General features: G+C 31.2%; 4 protein-coding genes across 4 annotated transcripts; all 4 read left to right on the top strand.

Annotated features, from left to right (window-relative positions):
- The first annotated feature begins 6,468 nt into the window (after positions 1–6,468).
- LOC107935585 (demethylepipodophyllotoxin synthase) lies at positions 6,469–8,417 on the top strand. The gene is made up of 2 exons (XM_041094917.1): positions 6,469–7,542; positions 7,697–8,417. The coding sequence occupies exons 1-2, from the start codon at positions 6,613–6,615 to the stop codon at positions 7,778–7,780; spliced, it is 1,014 nt and encodes a 337-aa protein (XP_040950851.1). The 5' UTR covers positions 6,469–6,612; the 3' UTR covers positions 7,781–8,417.
- A 2,751-nt stretch (positions 8,418–11,168) lies between these two features.
- On the top strand, positions 11,169–13,291 carry LOC107935569 (demethylepipodophyllotoxin synthase). Its single transcript, XM_041094916.1, has 2 exons — positions 11,169–12,146; positions 12,283–13,291. The coding sequence occupies exons 1-2, from the start codon at positions 11,766–11,768 to the stop codon at positions 12,364–12,366; spliced, it is 465 nt and encodes a 154-aa protein (XP_040950850.1). The 5' UTR covers positions 11,169–11,765; the 3' UTR covers positions 12,367–13,291.
- Positions 11,205–11,714, top strand: LOC121203372 (cytochrome P450 82A3-like). Its single transcript, XM_041096402.1, has one exon. It carries the CDS (start codon positions 11,205–11,207, stop codon positions 11,712–11,714), a length of 510 nt encoding a protein of 169 aa, XP_040952336.1.
- LOC121218714 (cytochrome P450 82A4-like) lies at positions 12,560–12,925 on the top strand. The gene has a single exon (XM_041096401.1). The coding sequence runs from the start codon at positions 12,560–12,562 to the stop codon at positions 12,923–12,925; it is 366 nt and encodes a 121-aa protein (XP_040952335.1).
- Positions 13,292–14,203: the final 912 nt, after the last annotated feature.

Raw genomic sequence — 14,203 nt, 5'->3', positions numbered from 1 at the left:
GGAAAACTCTTTGAATTTTCCACTCGAAAGATTTATGACTACCCATAGAAACATTGATGTGAAGGGACAAAATTTTGAACTAATTCCATTTGGTAGTGGTAAAAGAATGTGCCTTGGAATTTCATTTGCACTCCAAGTTTTAGAGCTTTTGCTAGGTAATTTGCTACATTAGTTTGAGTTTGGAACTCCATCAAACGATCCAGTCAATATGTCTGAAGCAGCCAGTTTGTCGAGTCCTAAAGCAACTCTATTAGAAGTTCATATAACTCATCGTATTCCTACTTATGTTTACCAATAATTATCATAATTAATTTTTTAGTATTATTACTATTTATATATTTTTTGTGGATATCAAAATTGTTAGTATATTGATTATTTATCGAACTATTATTATATAAACAATCAAAAATAAATATTTGGCCTGCTTGGTGCTATTGGTGCAATTGAATTTGCTCATTTAATATTTTTATTTAATTATTTTTTTATGAATAAATAATTTTATTCAAAATATGCATTTCAATAGTTATGTTGAAAGAATATCAACGTACCAAAGCATCTTAGAACGAATGTCAATTGAAACCTTATCCCTCTATTGGTGGATATCAACGTACTACTAAAGAATTAAGTTGGAGCTGTTTACTAGGTACTTCTAAGAAAATTTGAGAGAGTTCATTTCATAAAGATACAATTTTAGTTAAATGATAAATTTAAAGTTGTTATGCATTCACCACTTCTCGATCTACTCCTCAAGAAAGCTCTACCTATTAGTTGAACATATCTTTCGGGAACATTCCTCGACCTAGTAATCATATTAATTTATGTGAATTCCACTCATTAATTGTCACTACTCATTCTAAGAAGATAGCGAAAGAATTGGACCAAGTTGTGCAGGGATGGTTACGAGAGCACAAACAGAAGAGAGTTGAAAATAAGGCAAATGGTGCGGAAGATTTCATGGGAGTAATGTTGTCTATTCTTAGTGATGATGAGGAACACCATGCTGATACAATCAACAAAACCACGTGTCTCGTACGTGCGTCTCTTAACCATTGGTCAAGATTGCTATTACTAACATACATAAGTTGGAAATGTTATTATTTTATTGTTGATCTTTTTATGGTATATGATCTAACATGACATTGTCTTAGGCGCAGAGGATACTACATCGATCACATTGAAATGGACCTTATCTCTACTACTTAGTAATCGTGACAAATTGAGTAAAGTCCAACAAGAGCTAGATGTCCACGTTGGTAAGGATAGACTACTAGTGACTGAATTAGACACAAAAAACTTAGTCTACCTTTAATCCATCATTAAGGAAACTTTATGTCTCTACCCTTCTGTTCCGCTCCCCCTAATCTATGAAGCCATTGAAGACTGCACGGTTAATGGATACCATGTTTCAACTGGTACTTGGCTTATTATGAATCTTCATAAGATTCATCATGATCCACTTATATGGACAAACCCTTTTTAATTTCAACTTGAAAGATTTATGAATACCCACAAAGACATTGGTATAAGGGGACAAAATTTTGAACTTGTTCCATTTGGAAGTGGTAGAAGAATATGCCCTAGAGTTTCATTTACACTTCAGATTTTGTCATTTACACTAGCTAATATGTTGCATTGGTTTGAGCTTAAGACTCCATCAAACAAAGCTGTCGATATGCGTAAAGCACTTGGGATATCGAGTTCTAAAGCAACTTCATTAGAAGTTTATATAACCCCTCGTCTTCTTTTTTTTTTTAATTTATGATTCCATTAACTAATTGGCATTCTAATTTTATTATAAAAAGAGTAGAATTCAATCAATTTCTAAGGTTACTTGTCATGTAATAATACCATATGCAACTTTTGGTATAACAACCTAATTTTCAGTGGTGTCAGAAATAGTGATTCGAGATCACTAAATCCGACTAGTGAGTTTTAAAATTTAATGAATAAATACATATGAGTCAAGTGTGATTATAGAAGAATTTTGGATTAGTAAATTTTGTGATTTAAAAACAAATTAATAAGTAAATTTGGTCTAAAATGAGGTATCAAAACCTCGAACTCATAAATCGAGCCATAAATATTTTTTATAAATATTTATAGAGTGTCACTGAGTTGGTGTTAAAGTTTTGTTAGAAAATTCTAACGTTTGGATGGTCAATTAATTAAAAAGAACTAAATTGAGAATAGTGAAAAATTTGTTAAATTATGATTAAATAGCTTAAGTGACTAATAGGGAGGGATTTAAAAGGCAATTAGGCCCAAATTATATGGGCTAGATGGTTTGGGCAAGAAAATCAGGAAGAAAATAAGGAGAAACAAGGGAAAAATTAGAAATTTTGCAAATTAAACATATAAAACAAAGACAAAATTGAAAAATCTAGAGATTTCTTCATAATTCATCAGCAAAAAGTGCCATAGGAGGTCTGAAACAATCTGTTTTCTCATATTTTTATACCATGTGAGTTCAATTCTTGCTTTTTCTTTGAAATTTTTTATGTTTTGTGACTTTTACAACTAGGTCCAACTATTTAATTCATTAGTTTTTGATTCCATGGGTGATTTTGTAAGTTACCATGAATAAGTGCTGGAATTTTATGATTAATTATAATATATTTGAAGCTTTAATTTCATTATATTTTGATTTTATTAAGTGATTTTAGTAGAAAATGATTTTTATGACCTAATTGTGAAAAACCTAGGAATTGGGGTGTTGTATTGAAATTATGAATATCAAAGGCTGTAATATAGCCTAAAATTATTAGATAAAGTGTTATTTGAGGAAAAAATTGTTCAATTGAAATGTTAATTGAGTAGAGACTAAATTGTAAAAATTATAAATTTTGGAGTAAAAGTGTAATTTCAAAAATTAAAGGGCATAAATTGCGAAGTGAATTAGTATTGAATTATATGCTAATGAATGGAAAAATTTATATTATAGATCAAGAATCTGAAGATAAACAAGGAAAAGAAAAAGTCGCTGATTAGTCCCTGAAATATTACAATTCCTACAAATTGGCCTAGGTAAGTTCGTACGGCTGAACGTTTATGATTAATTGTTAATGTGGTAATGACATAATATATTAATTCGTGTATTGTTGTTGAATTATTATTATTGTAAAAATGTGAAAATCAAATTGTAAGTTCAAATTAAGGGATACGCAGGATTGAGTATGTACGTTCAGTAACCAGCGATGAATTAGCGAATAAGTCCATGGTGGATCCATGGAAAAGTGTGGAATGTAGGTGTGGTATTTCAGTAAAGTAAACCATATTGAGTTGTGAAATGTAGGTATGGTATTTCAGTTAAGATAACCGTACTGAGTCGTGAAAAGTAGGTATGGTATTTCAGTGAAGAAAGCCATACTGAGTTATAGCATTGTAAAAGATTCAAGCGAATCGTGGCATCGGGCAAATGATGTACTCAAATCCGTAAGGCGATCCTTAATTAGACAAGTATTTGTAAGTGCAATTGAAGCTAAATGTTGGAACATAAGTTTATATCTGATATTGAGCTCGATTGAGTAAATTCATTGTTTGAGATTGCTGTTGGCAGGAAATGTTGTATTATACTTGTTTATTATAACTGGTAGTGAAATTTTGGTAAGATTTTATTATGAGCCTATGAACTTACTAAGCTTTCTGTAAGCTTACTTGTGTGTGTTTATTATTTCTTGTAGATTGATGTATATATATGTTCGGAGGATCGGATCTATATCAAGGATCACACTATCCAGATTTACTCCGGTAGATTTTGTAAAACAACTTTTTTATTTATATGGCATGTGAAGGGGTTGAAGTAATAAAATAATAGTATGAATGATTAAGTATGCAAAGTAAATCTGAATGTGATGGTTGTGTTAGATATTGAAATATACATGTTTTAGCTTGAAATGGTTGATAGGTTGGACTTTATTAGTATATAAATGTGTTTTTGTGCAAGAGGATAGTATGAGGGTGAGAAAAGTGGACTTAAATGGTCCGATTTTGTGTGTTTGATTGTGTTTAAGTCCGATAATGCCTCGTACCCTGTTTCGGCATCGGACACGGGTAAGGGGTGTTAAATTTGGTATTTTAACTTTCTTTAAAAAAAAGGTAAAGTTCAATAAATTTCAAATATTTCATTCTTCTGATTAAATTTTATCATTGTTTCATGGAAACTAATTCTTTTAAAGTTCGTGATAGCCATTCCAATAATATTCTCTCAAAAATTTAAACTTAAAATTTTCATTTGGAAGTGTATTATGTTTTATCAGGTTTTCTTTTTTGGTCCTTTATTGCTGAGTTTAATAGAGTATTGATTGCTTTAGTCTCGAATATTGATCGACCACAGTGCCCTTTTCAATTTCGGTCAATTAATTTGTGCAACATTCTAAATTATTGTGAGTCATATTAGATCGTTCTTGAATAATTGGATTTTTTGATCTAGTGTATCTTTACATTATGTAAAAATGGTAAATGCATAATAAAAACTTTTAATGAATGGTCAAAACAAACAAAAGAGAAGTAGATTGCACGAACTGCAATATGCTATAAATGTATGTTTTTGTGATGGCAACATAAGATTAATTTAATTTATTTGTATTATTGATGAGACATATAATTATTGATGAGAAATATAACTATCTGTGATGCATTGTTTAGGCAATAAATAGGTTGCATTGTGGTACATATGTGGTATGCATTTTGATTGCTTTTGTAGGAGTGTTTATTGATATTTTACTTTGTATTTTTATATTTTTGTGGTACGGATTTTATTGGAGAATAATCATTGTTGGAAGTGAGATTGTTTGAGGTGAATGATTGTAATATTAAGAGTATCTTATTAGGACTGCAATTATCCATTGTATAATAGTAAGCTTGGACTTTAGCAATAGGGTTTTAAATCCATTTTTAAATAAAAACATTTACTGATTAAGGTTTTGCAGACTAGAATTGATAAATCCAAACTGTGTTAACAAACATCACGATTTGGGCGTTTGATTAATAATGGTAAAGAAAATTAATTAGTTATATGTTTGAAGACATTTGACTTCAGTTTGAGTTGATTGAAAGTGTAGGTATCTTCTTGGAAGCGCATTATCATTGGGACTCTTTCTAAACCTCATAACATCAACTTATGATATTAACTTGATCAAAAATTTAAATAATATAAATTTGATTAATTATAATCAAAATTAACTCAATAAAAACCAAGAAAATATCCGAAAAATCCAAGATAATTTCAAGAAAAATCCCACGCATGTGGATACGATGTTTTAAAGTCCCAAAACTGAAAATTTTGGGCACTGAAAATAAAAAAATTGCAACTTAGGCACTACTGTTACATACTTTTATCATTTTAGTCACTGTCATTATATTCTTTTACCATTTGAGCAACTCGCCTTTAATTTTCCATTAAATATATTCATTTTAGTCACCCAAATTTAGAAGCTTTTCATTTTGGTCACTCATTTTATCTTTTTAATTTCTTTTAATTTTTTATTTTTTAAGGATCAATTTTAATTTTTTTTTCAGTAAAGGAGAAAAACTGAAAATTTAGAGGAAAATTCAGGTTAGAATTTCCTTTATTTTTTCTTTTTAGAATTAATTTCAGTTTTTTTCCTCAATAAAATGGAAGGGAAAAGCCTAAGATTTTATAGGGAATTACCTAGGTTTTATAGAAAAAGATACTTTAGTTTTTACTGGAAAAACTAATTTATCTTTTTTATTTTTTTAGAATTAATTTTATTTTATTTTCCAATAAAAGGGAAACACCTAGAGCTTTATAGGAAATTATTTGAGTTCTTATTAAAGTTGGGCGACTAAAAATGAGTATGTTTAATGGAAAATTAATGGTGGGTGACTAAAATGATATAAAAGTATGTAGCGACAGTACCTAAATTGCAAACTTTTAAATTTTGGTGCCCAAAATGAATACTTATAAAAGTTGAGTGACTAATTGAGTATATTTAATGACAAATTAACAGTGGGTGACTAAAATGATAAAAAAAGTATGTAACGATAGTGACTAAAATGATAAAAGTATATAACGACAGTACTTAAATTGTAAACTTTCAAATTTGGTGCCGAAAAAGAATACCTATAAAAGTGAGTGACCAACTGTGTGGTTTACCCTTTTCTTTATTTTGCATATCTATTTTATTGTCTTTATTTGGGATTTGTAATTGTTTTTTAATAATATTCATCTTGAAGGTTTAAACTCGTGTTTTCTTTCTTAATAGTATAACGTATCTTACTACTACACCTAATACTTGTTAGTGGTGAAATGAAAAAATAAATATGAAAATTATATATATTTTTAAATCAATCCATCAAATATAAACTTTATTATAAGATAAACATAAAATGATTTATTTTAAATAATTTATTGTATACTAACAAAATTTACTTGTACCACATCATTTGCAATTTTAAACTTAAAAGCTTAAAAAAACACAAACACACACCAAAAAAAAAAAACAGAACACTTGTTTGAATGCAATTGGATGAAGAAGTTGACAATGTACGAGCTGCTATGACATGCACATTCCTTGTCCAACAACTCAAACTCCCTTATCTCTGCTACTCACCTTCCATTTCATATCTTAATCTTAAAGTGGGAATCTGGCGATGGATTATCTCCATTCACTCACAGCAACTTCAACTGCTGCAATCATTGCTTTTCCACTACTTTTTCTTTTCTCTTTTCTATGGATCTCAAGAAGAAACACAAACTCGAAGAAAACAGCACCAGAAGCTGGTATTATTGGTCATCTCCGCCTCTTAGGAGGATCACAACCACCTCACATAAGCTTGGCTAACATGGCTGACAAATATGGAAGAATCTTCAGTATCAAGTTGGGTGTGCATAGAGCTTTGGTGGTGAGCAATTGGGAGATTGCTAAAGAATGTCTCACCATAAATGATAAAGCATTCGCCTCTCGTCCAATGCTTGCATGCTCGGAAATTATGGGTTACAACGGTGCCATGATTGGCTTTGCGCCATATGGACCTTATTGGCGTCAAGTGCGTAAGATTGTCATTATTGAGCTCCTCTCAAATCACCGACTTGAATTGCTTAAACCTCTGAGGGAATCCGAGATAAAGACATCTCTGCAACAGTTATACCAGCTGTGGAACAAGAAGAAAAGTACTAACTCCGATAAAGTATTGGTGGAGATGAAGGGATGGTTCAAAGAAGTTACTCTGAATGTTATTATGAGGATGATTGTAGGGAAGCGACTTCCAAATTCCAGTGAAGGAGGTGAAAACTTGAAAAGGAAGAAATATTTGGATGACTTCTTTGAACTGAGTGGAAAGTTCCTAATATCAGATGCGTTGCCGTTTTTAAGATGGTTGGACATAGGTGGAGACATGAAGTGCATGAAGAAGACAGCGAAAGAATTGGACCAAGTTGTGCAGGGATGGCTACGAGAGCACACGCAGACGAGAGCTGAAAATAAGGCAAATAGTGAGGAAGATTTCATGGGAGTGATGCTGTCTATTCTCAGTGATGCGGAGGAACTCCATGTTGATACAATCAATAAAGCCATCAGTCTCGTACGTGCATCTCTCTTAACCAAACTGATTGCCATTAATATCATACAGAAGTTGGAAATGCTATTAATTCATTGTTGATTGCCATTAATAACATACAGAAGTTGGAAATGCTATTAATTCATTGTTGATCTTTTTATGGTATTTGGTCTAACAGGCTATCATCATAGCGGCGGAGGATACAACGTCAGTTACTCTGACATGGGCTTTGTCTTTTTACTCAATAATCGTGACACATTAAGTAAGGTCCAACAAGAACTAGATGTTAAGGTTGGTAAGGATAGGTTGGTAGTGACGGAATCAGACACCAAAAGCTTAGTGTACCTTCAATCCATTATTAAGGAAACGCTACGCTTATATCCTGCTCTTCCACTATCCCTGATCCATGAAGCCATTGAAGACTGCACAGTTAATGGATATCATGTTTCAGCTGGCACTTGGCTTATTATAAATCTTCATAATTTTCATCGTGATCCACTTGTATGGGCAAATCCCTCTAAATTTCAACCTGAAAGATTTATGACCACACATAAAGATGTTGATGTGAGGGGACAAAATTTTGAACTGATTCCATTTGGAAGTGGTAGAAGAATGTGTCCCGGACTTTCATTTGCACTTCAGAATTTGTCACTTATACTAGCTAATGTGTTACATTGGTTTGAGTTTGAGACCTCGTTCGATGAAGCCGTTGATATGCGTGAAGCACCTGGCCTGACGAGTTCTAAAGCAACTCCATTAGAAGTTCATATAACTCCTCGTAATCCTACTTATGTTTAGCAATTATTATAAGAATTAACTTTTTAGTATTATTGCTATTTATATCTTTTTTGTGGATATCAAAATTGTTAGTATATTGCTTATTTATCGAACAATTATTATATACACGATCAAAAATAAATATTTGGGCTACTTGGTGCTGTTGGTGCAGTTGATTTTACTGATTTAATATTTTTATTTTATTTTTTATTTTTTAATAAATAATTTTATTCAAAACATGCATTTCAGTAGTTGTGTTGAAAGAATATCAACGTACTAAAGCATATGAGAACGATGGTCAATTGGAACCTTACCCCTGTATTGGTGGATATAAACGTACTACTAAAGAATTAAGTTGGAGGTGTTTACTGGGCACTTCTAACAAAATTTGAGAGAGTTCATTTCATAAACATATAGTTTTAACTAAATGATAAATTTAGAGTTGTTATGCCTCTACCACTTCTCAATTTACTCCTCACGAAAGCTCCACTTATTATTCGAACATATCTTTCGGGAACACTTCTCTACTTTATGTGAGCCTCACTTATTAATTGTCACTATTCATCTTTACTACCGTATTTCATCTCAAGTGATTAAAAGCACTATCAATCCCCATTCTACCTACACATATGGTGATAGACAATATGGCCCCCTTTTCTTGACTTGTTAATAGAGACGTGACATGTGTATCTCAAAATTGTAGCTAAGGGTTTAAAATATTTCAAAATTGACTAGAAAATGGCGCTCTCTCTCTCTTCCCCCCCTCTCCCTCCCTCTCTCTCTTAATATACATCATCTACATAAATAGAACATAAAATTCAACGGTTGACTTATTAAGATATTAATTGTATAAAAAAATTATAAAAAGTATAATATCACTATAATTTTTGATAAATTATAAATAGCACGAATCAAACCAAAATCTCACATAAGACATTAAACACCCTTAACCATCAAACCAATACATAAAGTTTAATATCATTATAATTTTATACTAATATAAGTGTATCATTTCCCTATATTTAATGATGATAATAATAGACAAGAATATTAATTTCGTGGAAAACAATAAGTGAACGAATTTCCTTTTTCATCTTCATTTTTTATTTGGAAATAAAAATGTGTTCCACGAAGATTACCAGGCTGGTTTTGTTAATGTAGAAAATAACGTTCTGTTTGTTTTACGAAAAATGTATTCAAAGTTTGATTCATGAAAAATAGTTTGATCAATAGAAAATGACTTATAAGTCAACTGAAAATAAGTCATTTTTCTTGTAAAATGACTTAGCGTAAATCATTTTTTCGGAGAAGAACTCATTTATAGGTAATTTTACTTTCATATAAAAAATAACTTTTAGTCAAGCTTAATATTATTATATTAATAATAAATTTTATTTTTATTTTTAAAAATATTTAAAATAAATAAAATATTAATATAACATATTATAATTTTTAATATTATTAAACATACATATTTAATTATCTCTATCTAATCATATAATAAATTATTATTTAATAAATTAATTTTATTTTAATAATAAATTTTGAAAATAATAATTTTAAATAATTTCATATATTATTGAAAAAATTCAATATTAATATTTTGATAACAAATATTTATTACAATTATAAATATATTAATAATAAATGTTTTGTAGTATAAAGTTTAAAATATGTCATAAGTCTATGTACTCTTTACAAATTCAGAATTATAAAGTTTAAATATTTAGCCCATCTACTCTTCAGATTTGAAAATCAAGTCCAATTGTTAACATTGCTTAATTTTTTTTGTTAATTTTGTCGATTTTAAATTTTCAAACAAAAAATATTCACTTGGTAGTCATTTAAGTAAAAAATGAGGTTATAATTAACCTGAATTTAATAGAATATTTTTAGTAGTAGTAACTGTTGAGCCTGAATTTAATATCTAAAAAGTAAAACTAAATTTTCAAAAAAAAAAAGTAAATGGGCTAAATAATATAATTTTATAATATGATTCCACAAATCTATTATTTATGTTATTTTAGATATTTAGTTAGCGAGAGATGGTAGTGGATCGTCAAGGAAAAGTGGTTTGCAATATTTGTCTTTGGGTTAATTTAATTAATTGTCCCTAGAGTATTAATTAGACTTCAAATTAGTTCCTAAATTTTAAAATATTTTATTTAAATTCTTAAAATATTGGTATCGAACAAATCATATCATTACCTCAACTTAACCGCTAATTTAGATGTTGAATAATAGTTTGAATTTGACATAGAGCATATTCAAATTACGAGCAACAAATTATAAACACATGTAAACTTATCACATAAATATGTTGGATATGAAAAATAAACGGTATAAAAGAATTTAGAAGTGTAATTTTTTTAAGTTGTTATTGTTTGTATTCTAGCTTAATAATTGAGTAATATTATATATTTAATTTGATGTATTTATTTATAAATAAATTATTGCAATATATGAAAAAAAACATAAAATATATATTTATAGATATAAAATAAATTCAATTAAATAATGAAAATATAAAAGAATCTTAAATGTATTAATTGAAAACAATTTTTATGAAATATTTTCAGGAAAATTACCAAATAATCGAAAATATTTATACTGATTTATTTGAACACCATAAAAAATTAAATTTTTTATAAAAATAAATCATTTTTCAAAAATCTTTTTTTCTTTGGAAATCATTTTCAAGAAAATAAATGGAGCCCAAGATTGGAATTAGTATAACCTGTCGTCTTTCTTCACATCGCAGTACTTCGTTGATTTTCTTATATGGCTTCAAAATTCCAATATCAGTAACGTAAGTTAGTGAAAGATCAATATACGATAATTACGTCAACAACACAACAATGCATATATATGCATTGTCTGTATCTTAGATTGAAAGTGGAAATTTGGCGATGGATTATTCCCATTCACTCACAGCAACTTCAGCTGTTGCAATCATTGCTTTTCCACTACTATTTCTTTTCTCTTTTCTATGGATCTCAAGAAGAAACACAAACTCGAAGAAAACAGCACCAGAAGCTGGTGGAGCATGGCCTATTATTGGCCATCTCCGCCTCTTAGGAGGATCACAACCACCTCACATAAGCTTGGCTAACATGGCTGACAAATATGGAGGAATCTTCAGTATCAAGTTGGGTGTGCATAGAGCTTTGGTGGTGAGCGATTGGGAGATTGCAAAAGAATGTCTCACCGTAAATGATAAAGAGTTTGCCTCTCGTCCAAAACTTGCAAGCTCGGAAATTTTGGGTAACAACAGAGCCATGTTAGGCTTTGCACCATATGGACCTTATTGGCGTCAAATACGCAAGGTTGCCGCTATTGAGCTCCTCTCAAATCACCGACTCGAATTACTTAAACATGTAAGGGAATCCGAGGTGAAGACATCTCTGCAACAGTTGTAACAGCTGTGGAACAAGAAGAGAAGTGCTAACTCCGATAAAGTATTGGTGGAGATGAGGGGATGGTTCAAAGAAGTTACTCTGAACGTGATTATGTGGATGATTGTAGGGAAGCGAATTCCAAATTCCAGTGAAGGAGGTGAAAACTTGAAATGGAGGAAATCGATGGATGACTTCTTTGTACTAAGTGGAAAGTTCTTAATATCAGATGCTTTGCCGTTTCTGAGATTCCTGGACATAGGTGGAGACATCAAGTTCATGAAGAAGACAGCGAAAGAATTGGACCAAGTTCTGCAGGGATGGCTACGAGAGCACAAGCAGAAGAGAGCTGAAAATAAGGCAAACGGTGAGGAAGATTTCATGGGAGTGATGCTGTCTATTCTCAGTGAGGCGGAGGAACACCATGCTGATACAATAAACAAAATCAATTGTCTAGTACGTGCATATCTCTTAACCAAATAGATTGTGATTAATGGCAATTTTTTTTGGTCAAGATTGCTATTAATAACATACATAAGTTGGAAATGCCATTATTTCATTGTTGATCTTTTCATGGTATTTGATGTAACAGGGACTTGTCTTAGGCGTGGAGGATACCACATCCATCACATTGATATGGGCCTATCTTTGCTACTCAATAATCGTGACAAATTGAGTAAAGTCCAACAAGAACTAGATGTCCACATTGGTAAGGATAGACTTCAGACACAAAAAACTTAGTGTACCTTCAATCCATCATTAAAGAAACTCTACGCCTATATCCTTCTGCTCCGCTCTCTGTGATCCATGAAGCCACTGAAGACTGCACGGTTAATGGATACCATGTTTCAGCTGGCACCTGGCTTATTATGAATCTTCATAAGATTCATCATGATCCACTTATATGGGCAAACCCTTTTGAATTTCAACCTGAAAGATTTATAACTACCCACAAAGACATTGATGTGAGGGGACAGAATTTTGAACTATTTCCATTTGGAAGTGGTAGAAGAATGTACCCCGGAGTTTCATTTGCACTTCAAGTTTTACAGCTTACGTTGGCTAATGTGTTGCATTGGTTTGAGTTTGAAACCCCATCAGGCATAGCAGTCGATATGCGTGAAGGACTTGGGATAAAGAGTTCTAAAGCAACTCCATTAGAAGTTCATATAACTCCTCGCATTCCTGCTTTTGTTTACAATTCCACTAACTCCATTAGAGCTTACCCTGGGTAATTTGCTGCATTGATTCGAGTTTGAAACTCCATCAAACAATCCAGTCGATATGTCTGAAGCAGTCAAATTAATGAGTCCTAAAGCAACTCCATTAGAAGTTTATATAACCCATCACATTCCTACTTATGTTTACCTATAATTATAATAAATAAATTTTTAGTATTATTACTATATATATCTTTTTGCTGATTTAATATATTTATTTATTTTGAATAAATAATTTTATTCAAAACATGCATTATCAATAATTGTGTTGAAAGAACATTTCAACATACTAAAGCATATGAGAACGAAAGTAGATTGGAACCTTACCCCTGTATTGGTGGATATCAATGTAATACTAAAGCATCAAGTTGTAGTTGTTTATTGGGCTCTTCTAAGAAAAATTCACAAGTTCATTTCATAAAGATATAATTTTAGCTAAATCATAAATTTAGAGTTGTTATGCCTCCGCTCCTTGGATCTACTCCTCACGAAAGCTCCACCTATTACTCGGACATATCTTTCAGGAACAGTCCTTGACCTAACAGTCATATTAATTTATGTGAGCTCTACTCATTAATCTTCACTACTCAACCTCACTATCGTGTTTCATCTAAAGTGATTGAAAGCACGTCTAATCGCCACCCTACCAGCCTAAACCTATGGTGACAAACCATTTGGCCCATTATTCCTGACTTGCTAATAGAGAGGTGACATATGGCATCTCAAGATTGTAGCTAAGGGTTTAAAATCTCTCAAATCTGACTGGAAAAAGGGACTCTCTCGCTTTCTCTCCGCTCCTTTCATTCCTCCTTCAAAAACCTAACCCGATATCAACACCATCTTCGTCTGAACACCTCCTATGGTGGTTGTCTGCCTTGTACCCAACGAGGTGAACCGCTAATTCCACTGTCATTTCCATCTTATCAAAACTAAGCATTAACAATTGATACAGTAAGTGTAGACTCACTCCTATCATGATATTTCTCTAATACCAAACTCAAAACCAAATCTAAAATATTATCCAAACTCAACCAAATCAACACGAAAACTACTACTATCATCCTTACAACTATTATGCTAAACGATATTCGTGTCAACAAAGATATTATAAAGCCTACCCAAACTATTAAATTAGACAATTTGAATTAAAAGTTGATTTGAAATTAAATGCTTTTATTGTATGTGTCATTATATGGAGCTTTCTACATTAGCATGTAACTTGTTAGATGGAGCTTTCTAGCAGGCAGGGGCTTGAGCTTGATCCCCACTTGGCTAAAGGGTATAGTTCCCTTT

This window comes from Gossypium hirsutum, chromosome D06 (assembly GCF_007990345.1).
Source record: "Gossypium hirsutum isolate 1008001.06 chromosome D06, Gossypium_hirsutum_v2.1, whole genome shotgun sequence".
NCBI lineage: Eukaryota > Viridiplantae > Streptophyta > Magnoliopsida > Malvales > Malvaceae > Gossypium > Gossypium hirsutum.
Note: the sequence above shows the minus strand (reverse complement) of the source record. Positions and strands in the feature narration are given on the sequence as shown.